Source organism: Myodes glareolus, chromosome 4 (assembly GCF_982192425.1).
Source record: "Myodes glareolus chromosome 4, mMyoGla1.1, whole genome shotgun sequence".
NCBI classification, from domain to species: Eukaryota; Metazoa; Chordata; class Mammalia; order Rodentia; family Cricetidae; genus Myodes; species Myodes glareolus.
Genome location: NC_142029.1, coordinates 5,467,906 through 5,483,882, shown reverse-complemented (window position 1 = coordinate 5,483,882; position 15,977 = coordinate 5,467,906). Strand labels below are relative to the sequence as shown.

The 15,977-nt window shown below is 47.6% G+C and overlaps 1 protein-coding gene across 1 annotated transcript in view; it reads left to right on the top strand.

Annotated features, from left to right (window-relative positions):
- Itga9 (integrin subunit alpha 9) overlaps window positions 1-13,062 on the top strand; it is a 306,676-nt gene extending 293,614 nt beyond the window's left edge. Inside the window, exon 28 of the mRNA XM_048423214.3 lies at window positions 9,237-13,062. Coding sequence (XP_048279171.2) covers window positions 9,237-9,335 — 99 coding nt within the window. The 3' untranslated portion in view covers window positions 9,336-13,062. The remainder of the gene's footprint in view (window positions 1-9,236) is intronic.
- The last annotated feature ends 2,915 nt before the right edge of the window (window positions 13,063-15,977 follow it).

Sequence of the window (15,977 nt, the reverse complement as noted above, 5' to 3'; positions counted from 1 at the left end):
AATATCAGAACTCAGACCTTTATACTCGCCAGGAGGCACCGTACCAACTGAGACATCTTCTCCGCCCCTGTGGGTTCAGCTCTCAATCTGGAAAAATATACGTATAATAAATACAATTTAGAGTATGTAAACAGTCTAGAAACTCCAGGAAAACTGTGTGTTTGGCATACTTTTCTCAGATTAATGGTCGGCTCCATTGCTTTAAACTTAATGGTACTTTACTTGGAAGAATATGTGGACATGGAAGGAAACATACGGTGCATATCATGCTCGTCTTACATGCCCGCACATGCCAGATATCCTGTGCTGTCTGGCAGCTGTTGTTCCCTGGGAGCAGTACTGCAAACCTCTCCCTGTGTTCAGAGCCGTTTCCGGTCGCATCACGACAGCGCTAACTCTGGAGTCCACAGCCCCCTAGTCTAGAATCAGGGTTGTTCCTGGTTGTGCATATCTTATAACAATACCACAGTGGGTGACCTTAGAGTCAGAAAGTTGCACAAATCCTTCACTGTGTCCTCAGAGTGAAACCCTAGGAACGGAGTCATGGAGGGATGTAGTTCACGTTGTAAACTACCCTGATCCCCCCTCCCACCGCAGGTTTTGCAGAGTGTGCATTTTCCTGTGTATTTGCCAACAGCAGACATTTCCTCCCTTTTAACCGTCCAGTTCGTCCTTTGTTTACCCCACACAGCCAGATAGACTCTTAACAACCCCTCGTCTCCAGCTCCAGCGCCTTCCTGCTGAGAGGGCCTCTGGCCTCTGAGTGGAGAACAAGGCTCAGTGTTTGGAATCTGAAGACGCCTGGTTGTAGGGTAGGGGGAAGCATCTGTCTTCATGTGGGCTTTTGGAATGAGAAGAAAGCGCTCTTGCTCCAGCCACATGGGCCCAGACACAGAGCAGGGGATGTCATGGCCACTCCCATTCCCCCTGCTGGTCTGCACGAAGTCCTCATGGCTACCCCACTGAGCTCACACCACCCAAGACACGTCATCTGTGCTCTCTGCTCTTCCCGCCTGCCGCCACTGTGTCCCTTTGCTTTTGTCCTGTTTGCTAAGAGAGAGTGTGGTGATGGACCATGTTCCCTGATAAGAGCCGCACACACAAGCTGTATTCCATGGCCTTGTTTCCGCAGGAGAACTAAAGGGAACAACCTTGTGTATATGCACCATGGCTCCTTTATTCTTCTTGGAAGGGAAGGGAGAGGACACACATACTTTTCTGCATCAAAAATGTCATTGCATAGAACTTGCCATTGTCCATCATGGTTACGAATCTGATATGAGGTGGTGAGAGTCCAGGGTGGGCTAGAGCATAGTGGGTTATGCCTTCTTGTTATCTCTGTGCCTTCTTGGTACTTAGATCAGAGTAAATGCAGGCAAACTGCATGCTGCTGTCTGATCCTCAACAGAGCTCGCTGCTCTTTACTGATCTCCATAGCCTACTCAGGCTTCCCTTCCTGCCCCTCATGTATGTGACAAGCTCTTGTTTGAGATGAGGTGTAGAAGTTGGTTGATGTTGACACTTGATGGCTGTTGACTGGGGACTTGTTACCAGGACCACCATCTTTCTCTGAGTCCCTGACAGTAGGTGATGAATACTTCTTGAATCCTGTCTACTGAGGGACCTCAGGATTCTGGCCACCTGGGAGTGTGTTTTAGTATTAGAATGAGCCACAGGTCAGCTCTGCAGTGGCCCCCAACTGGTTCTAGCTGGCCTTCTTCCGAGGGTTCCACCTTCATCTTTGCCGACTGGTTTCTCTTACTCTCTAATTTGGCAACCTTTGTGTAAAGTTTTCTAGACCCGACTCTCCACACAGGCACGCATGCAATACGCGCACACACACTCAGGCACACGAACACATTAAATTAATTAATTTTAAAAATAAAAGGGATGGCTGGTGAGATGGCTCAGGCAGTAAGTGCTTGCTGCCAAATCAGACAGCCCGAGTTCAATCCCCGGGACCTAGAGAGAGGAAGAAGAGACCCAGCTCCCACCGGCTGTCCTCTGATGTTTGTGTGGACACTGATGTTTGTGTGCACACTGATGTTTGTGTGCACACTGATGTTTGTGTGCACACTGATGTTTGTGTGCACACTGATGTTTGTGTGCACACTGATGTTTGTGTGCACACTGATGTTTGTGTGTACACTGTGGCATGTACATGGGAGCACATGTGACATAAAATTAATTATAATTTTAAAAACTTGGTATAGTCTTCATATCAGAGGGTTGTCCAAGTCAAGCATGGCTGTAAGACCTTCTGACTTCTCACAAAAGAAGCAAGTGGGATGGGAAGCCTTTAGGGGGGAATATGTCTTTTGGGGGGACTGACTGTGTAGTAAATCTAGAAAAGGTTGGAAAAACAAGTGAAATGAAGGATTATTTTGAAGTTCTACCTTCCCTACAATGTTGGACTACAGACATTTTGTCAACTCTGTTTCCTATATCCACAACCTGAAAATAATGCATTATGGGTATTGAGTGGCAATTCAATATCGCATCGATGACGCCGTACGGAGAACCCCACTGAAAGCTGGATGAAGTCCAGCCCGGCATCTGCCTTGTCAGACCTCACCAGTTTGGGCTTTATTACCATGCTCCATATGTAATCCCCTCCACCCCCTCCAGGGAAGCCGCTGGCTGGCACCAGCCATTCAGCTGACCAGGAGACATATTTCTAAGAACACTTAAGGGACAGAAGCCAGAGGTCAGGCCCTCTTCCTGTACGGACGCATCTATTGAATTCCCTTCTACTGTTTTTTACTTTTGTAAAAGATTTATTTTGTGGGGAGTTGAGAGGAGGGGTTGGTCAGAGAACAACTTACAGGAATGAATTCTCTTTCCTTCATGTGGGTCCTGGAAATTAAGGAACTTAAGTCATGAGGCTTGGCAGCAAGCTTCTTACCCACTGGAACACCCTCTGAGAGGCCTGAGTTCCCTTTCCGAGTGCCTCTGGACATTGTTGCCTGTGGTCATCTGTGTTTGTAGGGGGAGGCCACTAGGTAGTTCCCAGCCATTTAGCCCCAGAATAATCACACAGAAACTGTATTAATTAAATCACTGCTTGGCCCATTAGCCCTAGCTTCCTATTGGCTAACTCTTACATCTGAATTTAACCCATTTCTAGTAATCTATGTATCGCCACATGGATGTGGCTTACTGGTTAAAGTTCTGGTATCTGGCGGGGGGGGGGGCTACATGGCTTCTTTCTGACTCCACCTCCTTTCTCCCAGCATTCCATTTAGTTTTCCCCACCTAACTCTGTTCCCCTATAGCTCTGCTATAGGTTCAAAGAAGCTCTTTATTTATCAATGGTAATCACAGCATACAGAGGGAAATCCCATATCATGTGTCCTACACACATGAGCCAAAAATGATCGTCCCAAAACTGTGTGGTCTAAACCCAAATGCTGGTATGATATTAAAGCTCTAGAAAGCAGACTCTGCCAGTGCCTCTGTGATCCACACGGGCTTGTGAATCCACGTGTTTGATGCTCACTGGGTAGCCAACAGCTCCATTCAGCAAGTTGCACTAGGCTCCTTCTAGGTGGCACACCCAAGTAACTGGGCAGAAGGAAACAACTGTTTTGAAACCCACTGAGAAAGACACTTTAGTGGCAGAGAGGAGCATCAATACTTGGCCTCCTTCACTGGTCCCTGACTCTTGTGACATGTGTCCCATGGAGTTCCCTTCTATCAGAAACAGAAACCCCTTGAGGGTCCACAAATGTCTTCTCCAGAGCTAAGTCCTGTTCCCTGTCTTGTGCTCAGCCCACCCAGACTCCCCCTCTAGACCCTGCCATTACTGCTCCCCAGAACCTTCCTAAAGGGCCTGCTGATGGCCCAGACTCTCTCACGCTTGGCAGCAAACGGACCTGGCTCCTACACAAAATCCACAGCAGGGCCCCAAGCTAAGCAGAGCGCTGAAATGGATCCTAATCAACCTTCTCAGGGTTGAGCTGTCCGCGGACACTGGGAACCGTAATTTAAACTTGATGTGCAAGGATTACGGTAGCCTGCCAAACCACTGCGCAGGAGGAAGACTTTGAAACATGAAACTCTTTCAAGGGAGAAAAATCCAAAAGCGTCCGCTCTCGTTGCTTCAGCTCCTGGCTGGGTTGGAAGACACGCCAGCCTGGTGCCTCTTCCTAGAGGCCCCTTTATGGAAAGGGTGAACTGCTCAGAGGTGCAACAGCATGGGGCTAGCTTATCTGAGAGACACCTTCAACTCATTAACACCAGCGAAGCAGGGCAAGAGAAAATATGTTCAGGCGTTTGACCTTTGGAAGAAAAATGCCTCCCTGCATCCCTCTACAGCTTCCCTGAGTCTGCCCCCTGCTTCTTTGTAGTTTGCCAGACACACAGGCCACCCCTTCAGTGAAGGAGCTCATCCACAGCCCCCAGCCAAGGACCCTCTGTCTCTCTTCTTTTCTTTCCTGATTCACACCTTTTCAAAACTAGACGTTTTGGAACAGAGTGCCATTGTTTTGCAAGGAAGACCCAGTCCTGCCTGGTCAAGTGACAGAGAAACAGGGTGCAGAAAGGGTTTGGCTGCCCCTCCCCGCCACCCCACACACAGGAGCTACTCGGAGGCCTCCATCAGCTGGAACCGTTCCAGGAGCCTTGTATTCTAGAACTTTCTTAGAGAGCCTGGTTTTTATTGGAGAGCATCACTGTGGCTCACAACCCAAACTGCTTAGCAGTGGACATCTGTGGAGTAGCACTGGGAACATGGAAGGTTTGGCAGCCACGGCAGAAGGCTCACCACCTTGCCTCTAATGCAGACTGAGAAAACCCATCCCTACTTTTCAAAACAATATACACTCATGTGCACACATGGACACACAGTCCCAAACCACCACCCCGCTAAAAACTACGTGCCAGTGACGTGTGGTGGGGCTAGTTTATATTTGGAGATAAATATTGGTCTGATACTGTGTCCTCGACGTCTTCAGATGGAGACGGGCTGTGTAAACAGCCAAGGAACTAAGAGGTCCATAAACATGGGCCCAGAGCTAGGCCAATGGAAGAGCGTGCCCAAAGTTTCGGAATGGCTACCCAAGAAACACCAAAGGCCAGCATCCAGAGAAACACCCTCAGAGCCCAGACGCCCTGGAGTTGTCTTGCTGTTCTTATCACCCTGAAGTGAACTGGACCAGGACTGAGTACCTCAGAACTGGGTCGGTTCTCATTTCTTCCTCTGGGTTCATTGACTCACCCAGCACTCACCTAACGGGGCAGCTGAGGAGAAGGTGCCACTTGGCCAGTTTTCTGGAGACACATCGGTTAGTGCACAGGAGGGATCTGGGAGCTGTTCTCTTGGGGTTACTGTCGGGACCAGAAGGTGCTTTGCTGCTCCAGGCCTCCAGCTGAGCAAACCTTGAAGCTAGTCATGAAGTCTCCTCGTAGGGCGGTTTCTCCTGCAAGCAGGATAATTATAAACAAAACATCTGAGCCCTCCTGGAACACAAACCTTGGAAGATTCCAGAAAGGGTTTCAGATTCAGGAAGCAACTGACGCCGCTGGGTGGAAGTGTGGGGTCGTTATGGGTACAGCATATGCTTGTCATTAATCGTTTCCCAGAAGTCTCAGGGTGGGCTTAGCTGGCAGTCCAAGACTTCTCAGAATTCCTCCCAAATACCCAGGTATGCTAATGAAAGAGAACCTACATGCTAGGATCAGTAGGGGTGATAGTGACTGGTTGGCGCAAGTTACCATACAGTGTGGTGACTATACAAAATGATATTCACATATTCACTCATTCATCCATTCATTCGTGTGTGTGTGTGTGTGTGTGTGTGTGTGTGTGTGTGTGTGTGTGTGTATCTGTGTGTGCACACATTGCTGGGAATAACAGCTGTGGCCCTGTGCCTACTAGGCAGGTACCATTCTACTAAGTCATTCCCCAGGTTCTCCTTTTGTTCTGGAAGCTTTCTCTTCATCTGCTTGAAGAGTCTGAGTTTGTTAGAAGTCACTCTACTGCCATCTGTTGGGAAATGGCCCTGGCAACCCTTTCTGTCTATTCTCGGGCAACCTTAAGCTCTGGTGCACAGTGCACAGCCTGTTCTGCCATAGTCAGCCTTCCCCAGCCACAAGAATGTACTGTGCTTTAAGGAATGGTCTTGGGGAAGACATACATACCCGTGACAACTCAGCCTCCCCTGCACATAATCGCTCATCAGCCTCCCATGCTCAAAGGTTGACTATTGGGGTCAGAACTCTCAGACCCTGGGGTCCTGGCGGGGAGAATGGGCCTTCCAAGCCTGTTTCTGCCTGAAGAAGAGAGCTTGCTCTGGGTGTCTGCAGGAGAGGACAGCACCCTTACTTAGTTGGTGACAAGAATGACATCCATAATGGTCTGAGCATGTGAGCGTCATCATTGCATTAGCTGCTCCAAATCCTTTCACCACATCTTAGCATGGACACGAGAAGTGAGCCATCTCGTCTCCTTCTTAGAATGAAGAGGAACCCTAGCTCTGGAGCCGGGAGGTGGCTCGGTGGTTAAGAGCACTTGCTCTTGCGGAGGATTCAAGTTCGGTTCTGAACAACCGAGTTAGGGTGGCTTCCAACTGTTTATAACTGCAGCTCTAGGTATCTGATGCCCTCTTCTGGCCTCTGCAGGCACCTGCACTGATGTGCACATACCCACACAGAGACACACACAGACACACACAGACACACACACACACACACACACACACACACACACACACACACACACACGGTGGCCCAAGAGCGGAATGTCACAAGTCTCCTTGATTGGTACCACGGTCACCTGGGGTTACCGATGGAACCGTTACAACATCAGCAGCCCCAAGTGTAGGCTAAAGACACTTTCTTGTTCTAGCCATGTTTATCTTCACGATTGAGTTTTTCTAGTTTCATTTCTGTTGTTCTGATAAGAAGAACCCACCCACCCCCAAAAAAAGTAACTTCAGGAGAAATGGCTCATTTTAGCTCCCAATTTCAGGTTATGACCTGTGTTTGCAGGGAAGTTGGGGCTGCAGGAATCCGAACCAGTCAGTCACATAGCATCCGTAGTCAAATGCAGAGAGAAAGGAATGTGTGCACACTTGTGCTCAGCTCGCTCTCTGCATTTATCCAGTCCAGGACTTCATGCCTAGGGAGTGGTTCTGCCTCCAGAGGGTTGGGCCTTCCCATATCCATAACAGTGAAAAGAAACCCTCACAAGCCACCCTAACCCAGACAGTGTCTCACTGAGACTCTCTGCTCAGGTGATTGCAGGTTGAATCGAGTTGACAGACTGAACCATAACAGATTTTCTCAGACTCTTGCAAGTTGTCCTTGGAAGGCCTCTGTTCCTTCCCTGCCATTCAAACTGCACAGCCCTGGGGGACCTGCTGGAGTCTAGTAACAATGTGGGGGAGGCAGCTCTGATCTGTGCAAGGCCAGTGGAGCCCCCTTCAGTGAAGATGGGGTGGTGTCACAAGAGAGACCCTGATCTCCACCTGCTTCTCTGCCCTGCAGGAGCCCATGACCACCCACAACTCTCATTCCAGGAAGTCCGGGCCTCTCTTGGCCTGACCTGCTCAGGCACTGTGTGCACATGGTGCACATGCATGCACGTGGGCAAAACACTGATGTGCATAAAAATAAACATTTTTTAAAAAGAAAGGTCTCTGCACACCAATCAACTTAATCACTATCACTGCCCTTAAGGCATGCCCGGAGGCCCATCTCCCAGATGGTAGATACTGTCAGTTTGAACATTCCTTTAACTATCACAGGCCGCAAACAGTTGCTTAGACACTGGATAGCAGCAATTGTAATGGCTATGTGAGATGAGCCAGATATTCATCTTACCAAGTGCGAAGAGCCACAGACCAAATGCAACTTCAGGGCAGAGGTAGAAGAAAAAAGTCGGAGAAAACTGCCACCCTGAATCAGGATGCAGAGCCGAGGGGAGATCTATGCTGTTGACTCCAGCATGGGTATCATGAATGCTACAGATAGGAGAGAAAGTTCTAGAGACTAGCAAGGCGAAATGAGACCCCACTCCCTGGATGCTTGTAAAAGTTAGCTGTGTGAGAGCACTGTTTGTCAGATGGGTTCACAGGGGCTGACATCTCTCGGGACATTAAGAGGTTTGTGTAAGGTCTGAGGATGTAACTTAGATGGTGAAGTGCTTGCCGCATAAACACAAGGACCTGTGTCCTTCCTCAGCACCTGTATAGAACCAGACGTGGTGGCCTATGCTTGTCATCCCAATGCTGGGGAGTAGAGACAGTCAGATTCCCAGAGCCTACTGGCCAGGCTGGCCTGCTCAGAGTGGTCCAAGCCACTGAGAGACTTGTTTCAAAAATCAAAATGGACAGCTCGTGCCTGACTCTGACCTCCACACACAAAACACATAAATACATAATACATAGCAAATGTGTATAAACATGTTTATATACTTATATATGTACACAATACAAATCCACACAGACATAAAGAGACATGTACATAAACACATAAACACTATACATATAAACACATATACACATAAACAAACACATATATACATACACATAAACAAACACATATATACATAAACAAACACATACATACATTAACATAAACAAACACATATATGCCTAAGGACATACACATCATCACATATGCATATAAACATACACACATAAACACATATATACATATCTATGTGTACACATTTGCACAAACATATAAACACACATATACATAAACATATGCACATAAACAAATATACACTACACAATATACGTGTAAGCATGCATGTAACACATGTATACACAAACATGTAAACACGTATATACATAAACACATATGCAGGAGAGAAAACAGTAAGCTCTAGAAATGCTGGCTTTCCCCATCAGTGGTCAATGCCTAGAAGATTGGAGCTTTTCCCAAACTTGATTGACCATGGCATATTTATCGTTTTCTTCACTCAAAAGAAACTTTGAAAAACACCCAATAACTAGTGTTTCCCAGCACCCAGTTTGGGGAACACTTTTTCTAAAATCGGTGCAATGAACATCTTGCTGGGAGATAGACCAGGAAGTCAATGTGGTTTGAAAAGTGGATCCAGGTAACTCTTTGCTTGCCTGCATGTTTTCTAAAAACAGTCTCACCCAAGACATTCTCCTGGCTTCCCCAGGCTTGGGGAGAGCTAGGTCCCTCCCACCTCCTCATAGCTTAGGCTGCCTGGGAATCCAAAGCCAGTCCTAACCCAGAGCTCTTCCACTGTCTTTCAGATGGGCTTCTTCCGCAGAAGGTACAAAGAGATCATCGAAGCTGAGAAGAACCGGAAAGAGAATGAAGATGGTTGGGACTGGGTGCAGAAAAACCAGTGACCCACCGTACCAGTCATGTGATGCCCTCATGCTCCCATTGCCAGCCTGTGGTCCCTGATCTTTGTATCTTCCATATTTGGAAGAAAGAAATCTTCTCCAGATTTTTCGGAGGCCCCACTGATGCTGTTCTCTTCCTCATCCTGTCAAGCCCGGTGCCGACCTGAGATGGCCACCTCCAGCCAGGTCACATGACTGGGGCCACCACGACCTCCCTTTACAAACAAACTCAGAGCTTGGGAAAGAAGAGCTACAGAGCAAAGCAATATTTATGGATGCAACATTGCGTGGTCAACCCTCAGGGGAAACTGTTACCTAAAAGTATTTTTTATAAATGTAAGCCTTTTATATTGATCGTGTCTTTATATTTGTATCGATGTTTTATAATTTCTATTAAATAGTTCTATAATTCACTCAAGCACTGAAACCTTGGAAATACATGTACCTGCATACAAATTTTAAAAGAGAAAGAACTTATTGTACTTTGGAACTTGCTGTTTAAAACCTGCAGATAAAATAAACTAAAGAAACCTCATGAAGTGAATCCACCAAGCTGGGAGCGCTGCAGAAGCACCGTGGATGTGGCAAGAGCACCTAAGACATTTCCCATTGTTGTCGCCCGGAGTCGAGGCCAGAGCCTTGAAGAAGTATCAGTGCTTTCTCTTACGGACCTCACTGGGAGATTCCCAACAGGAGCTGAGATAAAAGCCTGGTTTCCTCACTGCAGATGCTCTGCACACCTCCGAGACATGCAGCAGGCACTTCACCCTCCTCCCTCTGGAGTCAGCAAGCGCTGGATAGACAACTGGTCAACCTCAGAATAGCATCTCATCCCAGACACTGTGCGCCAGGATTTAAAGCGCAGGACTGAAGCTGTGTTCTCTCAGCAAAGACCTGTGTCTCTGTGTGTGGGGTGTTACCTTGTGATGCCATTTCAGTTCAAGGATCTCCATTTCCTCTGTCACTCTTGCTGTCCCCAAATGGTAGTCCTGCAGATTCCTTCCCAGAGAGGATAGCCCCACTTGATTTATGTTATGTCTTAGGTGGAATTCTCAAGAGTCAAAACCTGGAATAAGGACTTGGGTGCAAGTAAGTTATTGAGAAAGTCTTCCCAGAAGCTAGCAGTGAGGAAGTAGAGAATACAATACAGGAAAGTAGGCGAAGCCAAGCAACAATGTCTCTTTAGGGGACAACCCACAGGCTGGCTTCAGCCCAATTGGATCTGGTCGGCAAGTCAGGCTCAAGAGTGTCCCGACCAGGTGTCAGGAAGCTGGACTTTTGTGGTCACACACCTGCAGGGAATGTAAACTTTCTGCCTTTGGTTCTTGCTGACAAGATGACTCTGTCCTCTAAAGGACTGCTTCAGGGACACCCTCAACCAGGGAGACCCAGAAATCATACAAAGAACTCTGAGCCAAGAGCTTTGGTGTTCCCCTCCCCCAAACAAGTGAACGCTATCTTCAGCTTTGGGAAACCCAAGAAGCCATATGTCAAAGCTGGTCCTAAAAGTCAAATGTTGCATCTGACTCTAGAATGGAGACAAGGGTCACAGCAAGACTGGGGCAGCTCAGGAAAGTAGTATACACCCAGTTCATAAGTTTTGTTAAAAGAATAGGGAAAGAAGTCTTGGCTTTGCCAGCCATGTACAGCCTGGACTGTGGGTTGGGCACTGTGCCGGATGCTGGTGATCCCCAGAGAACACAGCCTCGGGGTAGTAAGCCATCCATCCCGCCATAGATGTGAAGTGTAGATTCTTCATGAACCCCACTTGCAGCTGTCCTGTGATGATGATGTGTGGATTATGTCATGGTTTCCTTTAATAAATCATTCGATATTCTTAGGTGGTGAGACCACTAGAGTGCCAGCTGCAGTTTTAGCCAAATGCATCGGTCCCCACTGGCCTGCTTCCTGCAGAGGGCATGGTTTCATTGGGGTCAGTGGAGAATGGTGACTCACGTGGACAATCCAGCCAGCCAGCAGAGCTGCACCTGAGAAGTGTGGACAGGGAGGAAGGGCAGACTCGGGTGAAATCTGGCCGGTCGTGCCCCATCATGAAAGATAAGCCCCCATGAGTAGCCATGTGTCAATAAGTCAGTACAGCTCCATGAGGCAGATCTTAAGAAAATGACATGGTAGCCTCAGAAGCAAATCCTGGCAGCCATTGTAGGAAGCATCTTTGCCTGTCTGATAATGCTGAGAGCCAGGTGGCAGGAGAGCGTGGGATGTGACTGCTGGGCACACGGGCAGAGAAGGGGGTGGAGCACCGTCTCGGAGTTCTCTCACTGAATAGTTCAGCATCTTCATGCCAGCCTTCCTCAGGCTATCAGGGTAAGTGGGCAAGTGTGTTGATATGTCTGTGTTAGCTCTCTCTAGAACATTCTTTTAAAACCCCACTGTGTAGCCCATTGTACCCTTTTGCCTCTGAATTCACCGTGGAAGCCCTGTAGTCAGTCTCTTGGGCATGATCGTTTCTCTGCTCCCGTGGTTTCATTGTGTCTTTCGTGGTTTAGCCAGCTCTCTGGACTGCACTGAGTGTTGTTTTGTTTTTTGTTTTTAATATGAAAAAGGACCCTTGTAAAGTCTTGACTAAAGCAATGCCTCCAAAAAACAAAGTGACCCCCTTCTTCTGAGTTTACACAGGACTCAGGAAAGTCTGGAGCATCCCCAAGAGGCTAGCAGTTTAGAAGCACAGAAACACTAGCGAGAGGGAGCTGAGTGTCTGGCTTTGTGCTGAGAGACCAATGCATGCCTTGTGTTCCTGGCACTGCGGTCACAAGCAGTGCTTTGGGAAAGCATCCCAGTGCCCAGAGGCTTGGCAGGCTGCGTGAAGCCCCCCGCACCAACTTTCTTTGCTAAAGCCAAAAGCAAGATATGTCAACAAACAGCAGCCATGTTTGTGGGGCACCCCAGTGACCTGTGATGCTGTTGAGCCCCAGTCTGGTCGGTGTGGAACGTTATTCACATTTACCTAAGGTTAAGGTAATGTTACACCTGATTGCCTGGGGGATGGACGCCTAGGACAGGTGTGCCCAATTTCAACTTCCTGAATTTTCGAGGTGTTACAGAGCATTGTCATTTGAGGGATAGACAGTTTAGTAACAGAGTGTTTGCCTGACATATGTGAAACACTGGGGAAGCTATCCCTTTAGCAAACACAAGGCAGAAACCGAGTATCATTTCTCAGTTCCTCGAGGACATGGGATATTAAGAGATGGGGGTTTTGATACGCGGAGTAGTAAAATGCATGGCAGAGAGTATTTGATAATGGCTGAAGGGAGGCTGCAGAGCCAATGGGGCCAAAGCAGCCTTCTAGACGGACTTCTGAGTCTTCCGCCCCCAAGGGGAACGTTGAGTAAATCCCCCCACATGGTGCGGTGCTCTCCACAGCACGCTGGTCTGGATTTCACTTCTGTTCAGTTTGCTTTGTTTGATCCTGAGGTGCACAGTATGATTGGCAGTGTGAGTTTACGCTTTCTGAGTGGTTTGTTGCAGGGCAGGCACCTCCCCTGCTCTCCCCGCCCCCTCCCGCACGGCCACAGCTTTCCTGAGGTATCCACACAAAGCACACTACCCAAGAGGATTTGGGATGGGAGGGCTGTCCCTCCTCACTGTGTCTGTGTGTACTCCCGTCTCTGCAGTCACTTCTAATTCACTTGCACTGTTTGGGAAATGCCAGGTTTACAAAAATAAAAATATGTGTTTGGAATTAAAAAAAAATGGCTTCAAACGATCCCAGCGTTTCTGACTGTAATTCATTTGCTACTAAGAGCTTTGTGAGGTTCTGAAGAGGGAATTCCAGTACAGAGTGAGGCAAGCCTTAACAAGCACACCAAGGGCTGCCTGCTCTGCTCTCACGGGAGCACCCCACACGACAGCGCTGACCCTGTCCTCAGGCCTGTAATTTGGACACCACCTTCTCTGTACATTGCCTGGTGTCATCTGTCCAGGGAGAAATACCCGTCAATGAAATGGGTGGGTTTCTCAATCCAAACAGACCTCCTGCACATCCATCTGTAAGTCACTGAGCATTTGCCCAGGCTAGCCTCAGACCTGCTGTGTAGCCGAGGATGGCCAAACTTCTGATCTTCCTGCCTCTATCTCTGAAGTAATAGGGTTACAGATGTGTGCTCCCACACATATTTATTTGGCAGTAGGAATCAGACTCACTCTAAGCAAGAGCCCTGCCCACTGCACTAGCATGCCCAGTCCTTCTGGAAATTTCCCACTGGCTCCAGACGCTGCTGCATTTTCTTAGATTTTCAAATATACATTTTCTAGCTGAATCCTCATTCTTATCCCAAATACTGTTCATCTGTGGATTTTTCTTTTTTCCCTAGATAGTGCCAACAAAGATCTCCCTAATAGATCATTCGTTTTCAAGAATAAAGCCTCTGACTGTATAGAACCTGCTGGGTTTTGCGTTCTGGTTCATCAATTACAACTTTCACACGTATGAAAAGGTCCTCTCTGGGCTTCATTGTTAAATTCACACGTGGCCTGCAGAGCCAGCTGGGTTGTTAAGATCCCTGGCTGCTCTCTTTCCCTCTCATGAGTCTCATTCACGGGCACGTGTTCTTCACGTAGCTCATTGGTTATTTATTTACTGTTGGCCGGTGCTTGGCAACTTTCCTCAGAAAGTTCTCGGTGGCGGCCATCCTTTGAAGCCTGGGTGACATCTGCTCTGCTGAGCTCCCACCGATGGTCAGGCCTTGGGGTTTGATGGACCACCCATGGAATACGCACAGCAAATCCACTCCAAGGCCAGCCTGCGGCTTCCTCCACGGGGTGGGATTCCATCAGCGCCCTTGCATTGCCCTGTGCTCTGCTCAACACCCTGGCAGCTTTCCTCAAAGTCTCTCAGGCCTTGAGAGTACTGGCCCGTGGCAGCATTCCTGTTTCTGATTGGCTCTTCTGTCTGCTCATTCATTCATTCATTCATTCGCAATTCGGTTTTTGACTGTATAGCCTGGGCTGACCTGGGACCTGGCATCCTCCTGCCTCACCCTGTAATGAAATCACAGTCATCCACCACCGTGCCGAGGTAAGCTGCTACATTATAGGCCACTGAGTCCTGCAAGGCCCTGAAGGCTTAACCTCCAGTTTGTTAGCTTTGGCGTCAGCTTAGAAGGGAAGTGAGAGAGTCTCTTCCCATGGGCCTCTCCACCACCTTTGTTCAGGCTTTGACTTGGGAGTGGCAAGCTTCTGTTTTCACTTTAGTGATTGGTTGAGACAGAATCTTGCCATGCAGCCCTGGCTGTCCTGGAACTCACTATGTAGACCAGACTGACCTCAAACTCACAGAGATCTTCCTGCCTCTGCCTCTGCCTCCCAAGTGCAGGGGTTCAGTGAGTGTGCCATCAGGCTTCTTCAGTGGTTTTAATATGTTCTTAAAACACTTTATTCTTAGGACAACAGCAAGACAGCTCCACAGGGAAAGGCACCTGCTGCCAAGCCTGCCGACCTGAGTTCAATCCCCAGGACCCTCATGAGGGACGGAGAGAACTAACTCTTGAAAGTATCCTCTAACTTCCATACATGCACCCTGACATGTGCACTTCCCCAGCACGTAAATGAATATAAAAATAATTATTAAAATGTTATTCTGTTGCAGGGAACCGCTTGTTCATCTCAGCCACCCGGCTATCTTAGCCCTGAAATAACCACACAGAAACTGTATTAATTAAGTCACTGCTTGGCCCATTAGCTCTAACTTCTTATTGGCTAACTTTAACATCTTAGTTTAACCCATTTCTATTAATTTGTGTATCGCCACGTGGCAGTGGCTTACCAGCCAAGTTTCGGCAGCATGTCTTACTCTGGCAGTGGATCAATGGCGTCTCTCTGACTTTGCTTTCTTCCTCCCAGAATTCTGTTCCGTCTTCCCCGCCTACCTAAGTTCTGCCCTATCAATGGGCCAGGGCAATTTCTTTATTCATTAACCAATGAAAGCAACACACAGAGGGGACTCCCACATCATTGTTCTTTGTTCTGAGCATCCTTTTTATGTTGTTAAGAGGACTGGTCTATCTGTACTCCATGTGAGAAGCCTGAATATCTGCTCCCTAAGTTCCCAGCCTCCTCATCTGCATGTAGACCTATGTAACATTTTTACTATTAGAAGAAAAATCATTAAGTTTTCAGAAAAGTTGAAAGAACTTTATAGCAAACACTCAAGTATTTGACATCTAGATTTACATCAGCTTTTTATTACATTTGGTTTGTCATGTGTCTACTAACCTTCTTTCCATGAACTCGTGTTCTATTTTTTATGATATTCAAGTAAGTTATAGATGCAACGCATTTTCCTCTGGCTGTCAGTAGATTTTTCTGTTTGTTCGACCTGTAACAATATTATTCATCTATGATGTCTGTTTGACTCTTTTGAAATCTGCTTCATCCATAAATACATACTTATCATTCCTATCTTTAAGCATACTAAGCTTAGCTGTTACATGATGTCTATGCCCCCTATAAGAGCGAGGTCTTGGGGATATCACTGCTCTCTCTGCTGTTTCTCAGCTTGGGTCCTATTTCCCTTCGTATTTTTAAACTATAAGCTGCCCATCTTCCTTGGGACATATCTGAGAATTTGAAACAATTTCTCCATAGAACGTTTCTATTTGCTTTTGTAGGGTGTCCAAGAGA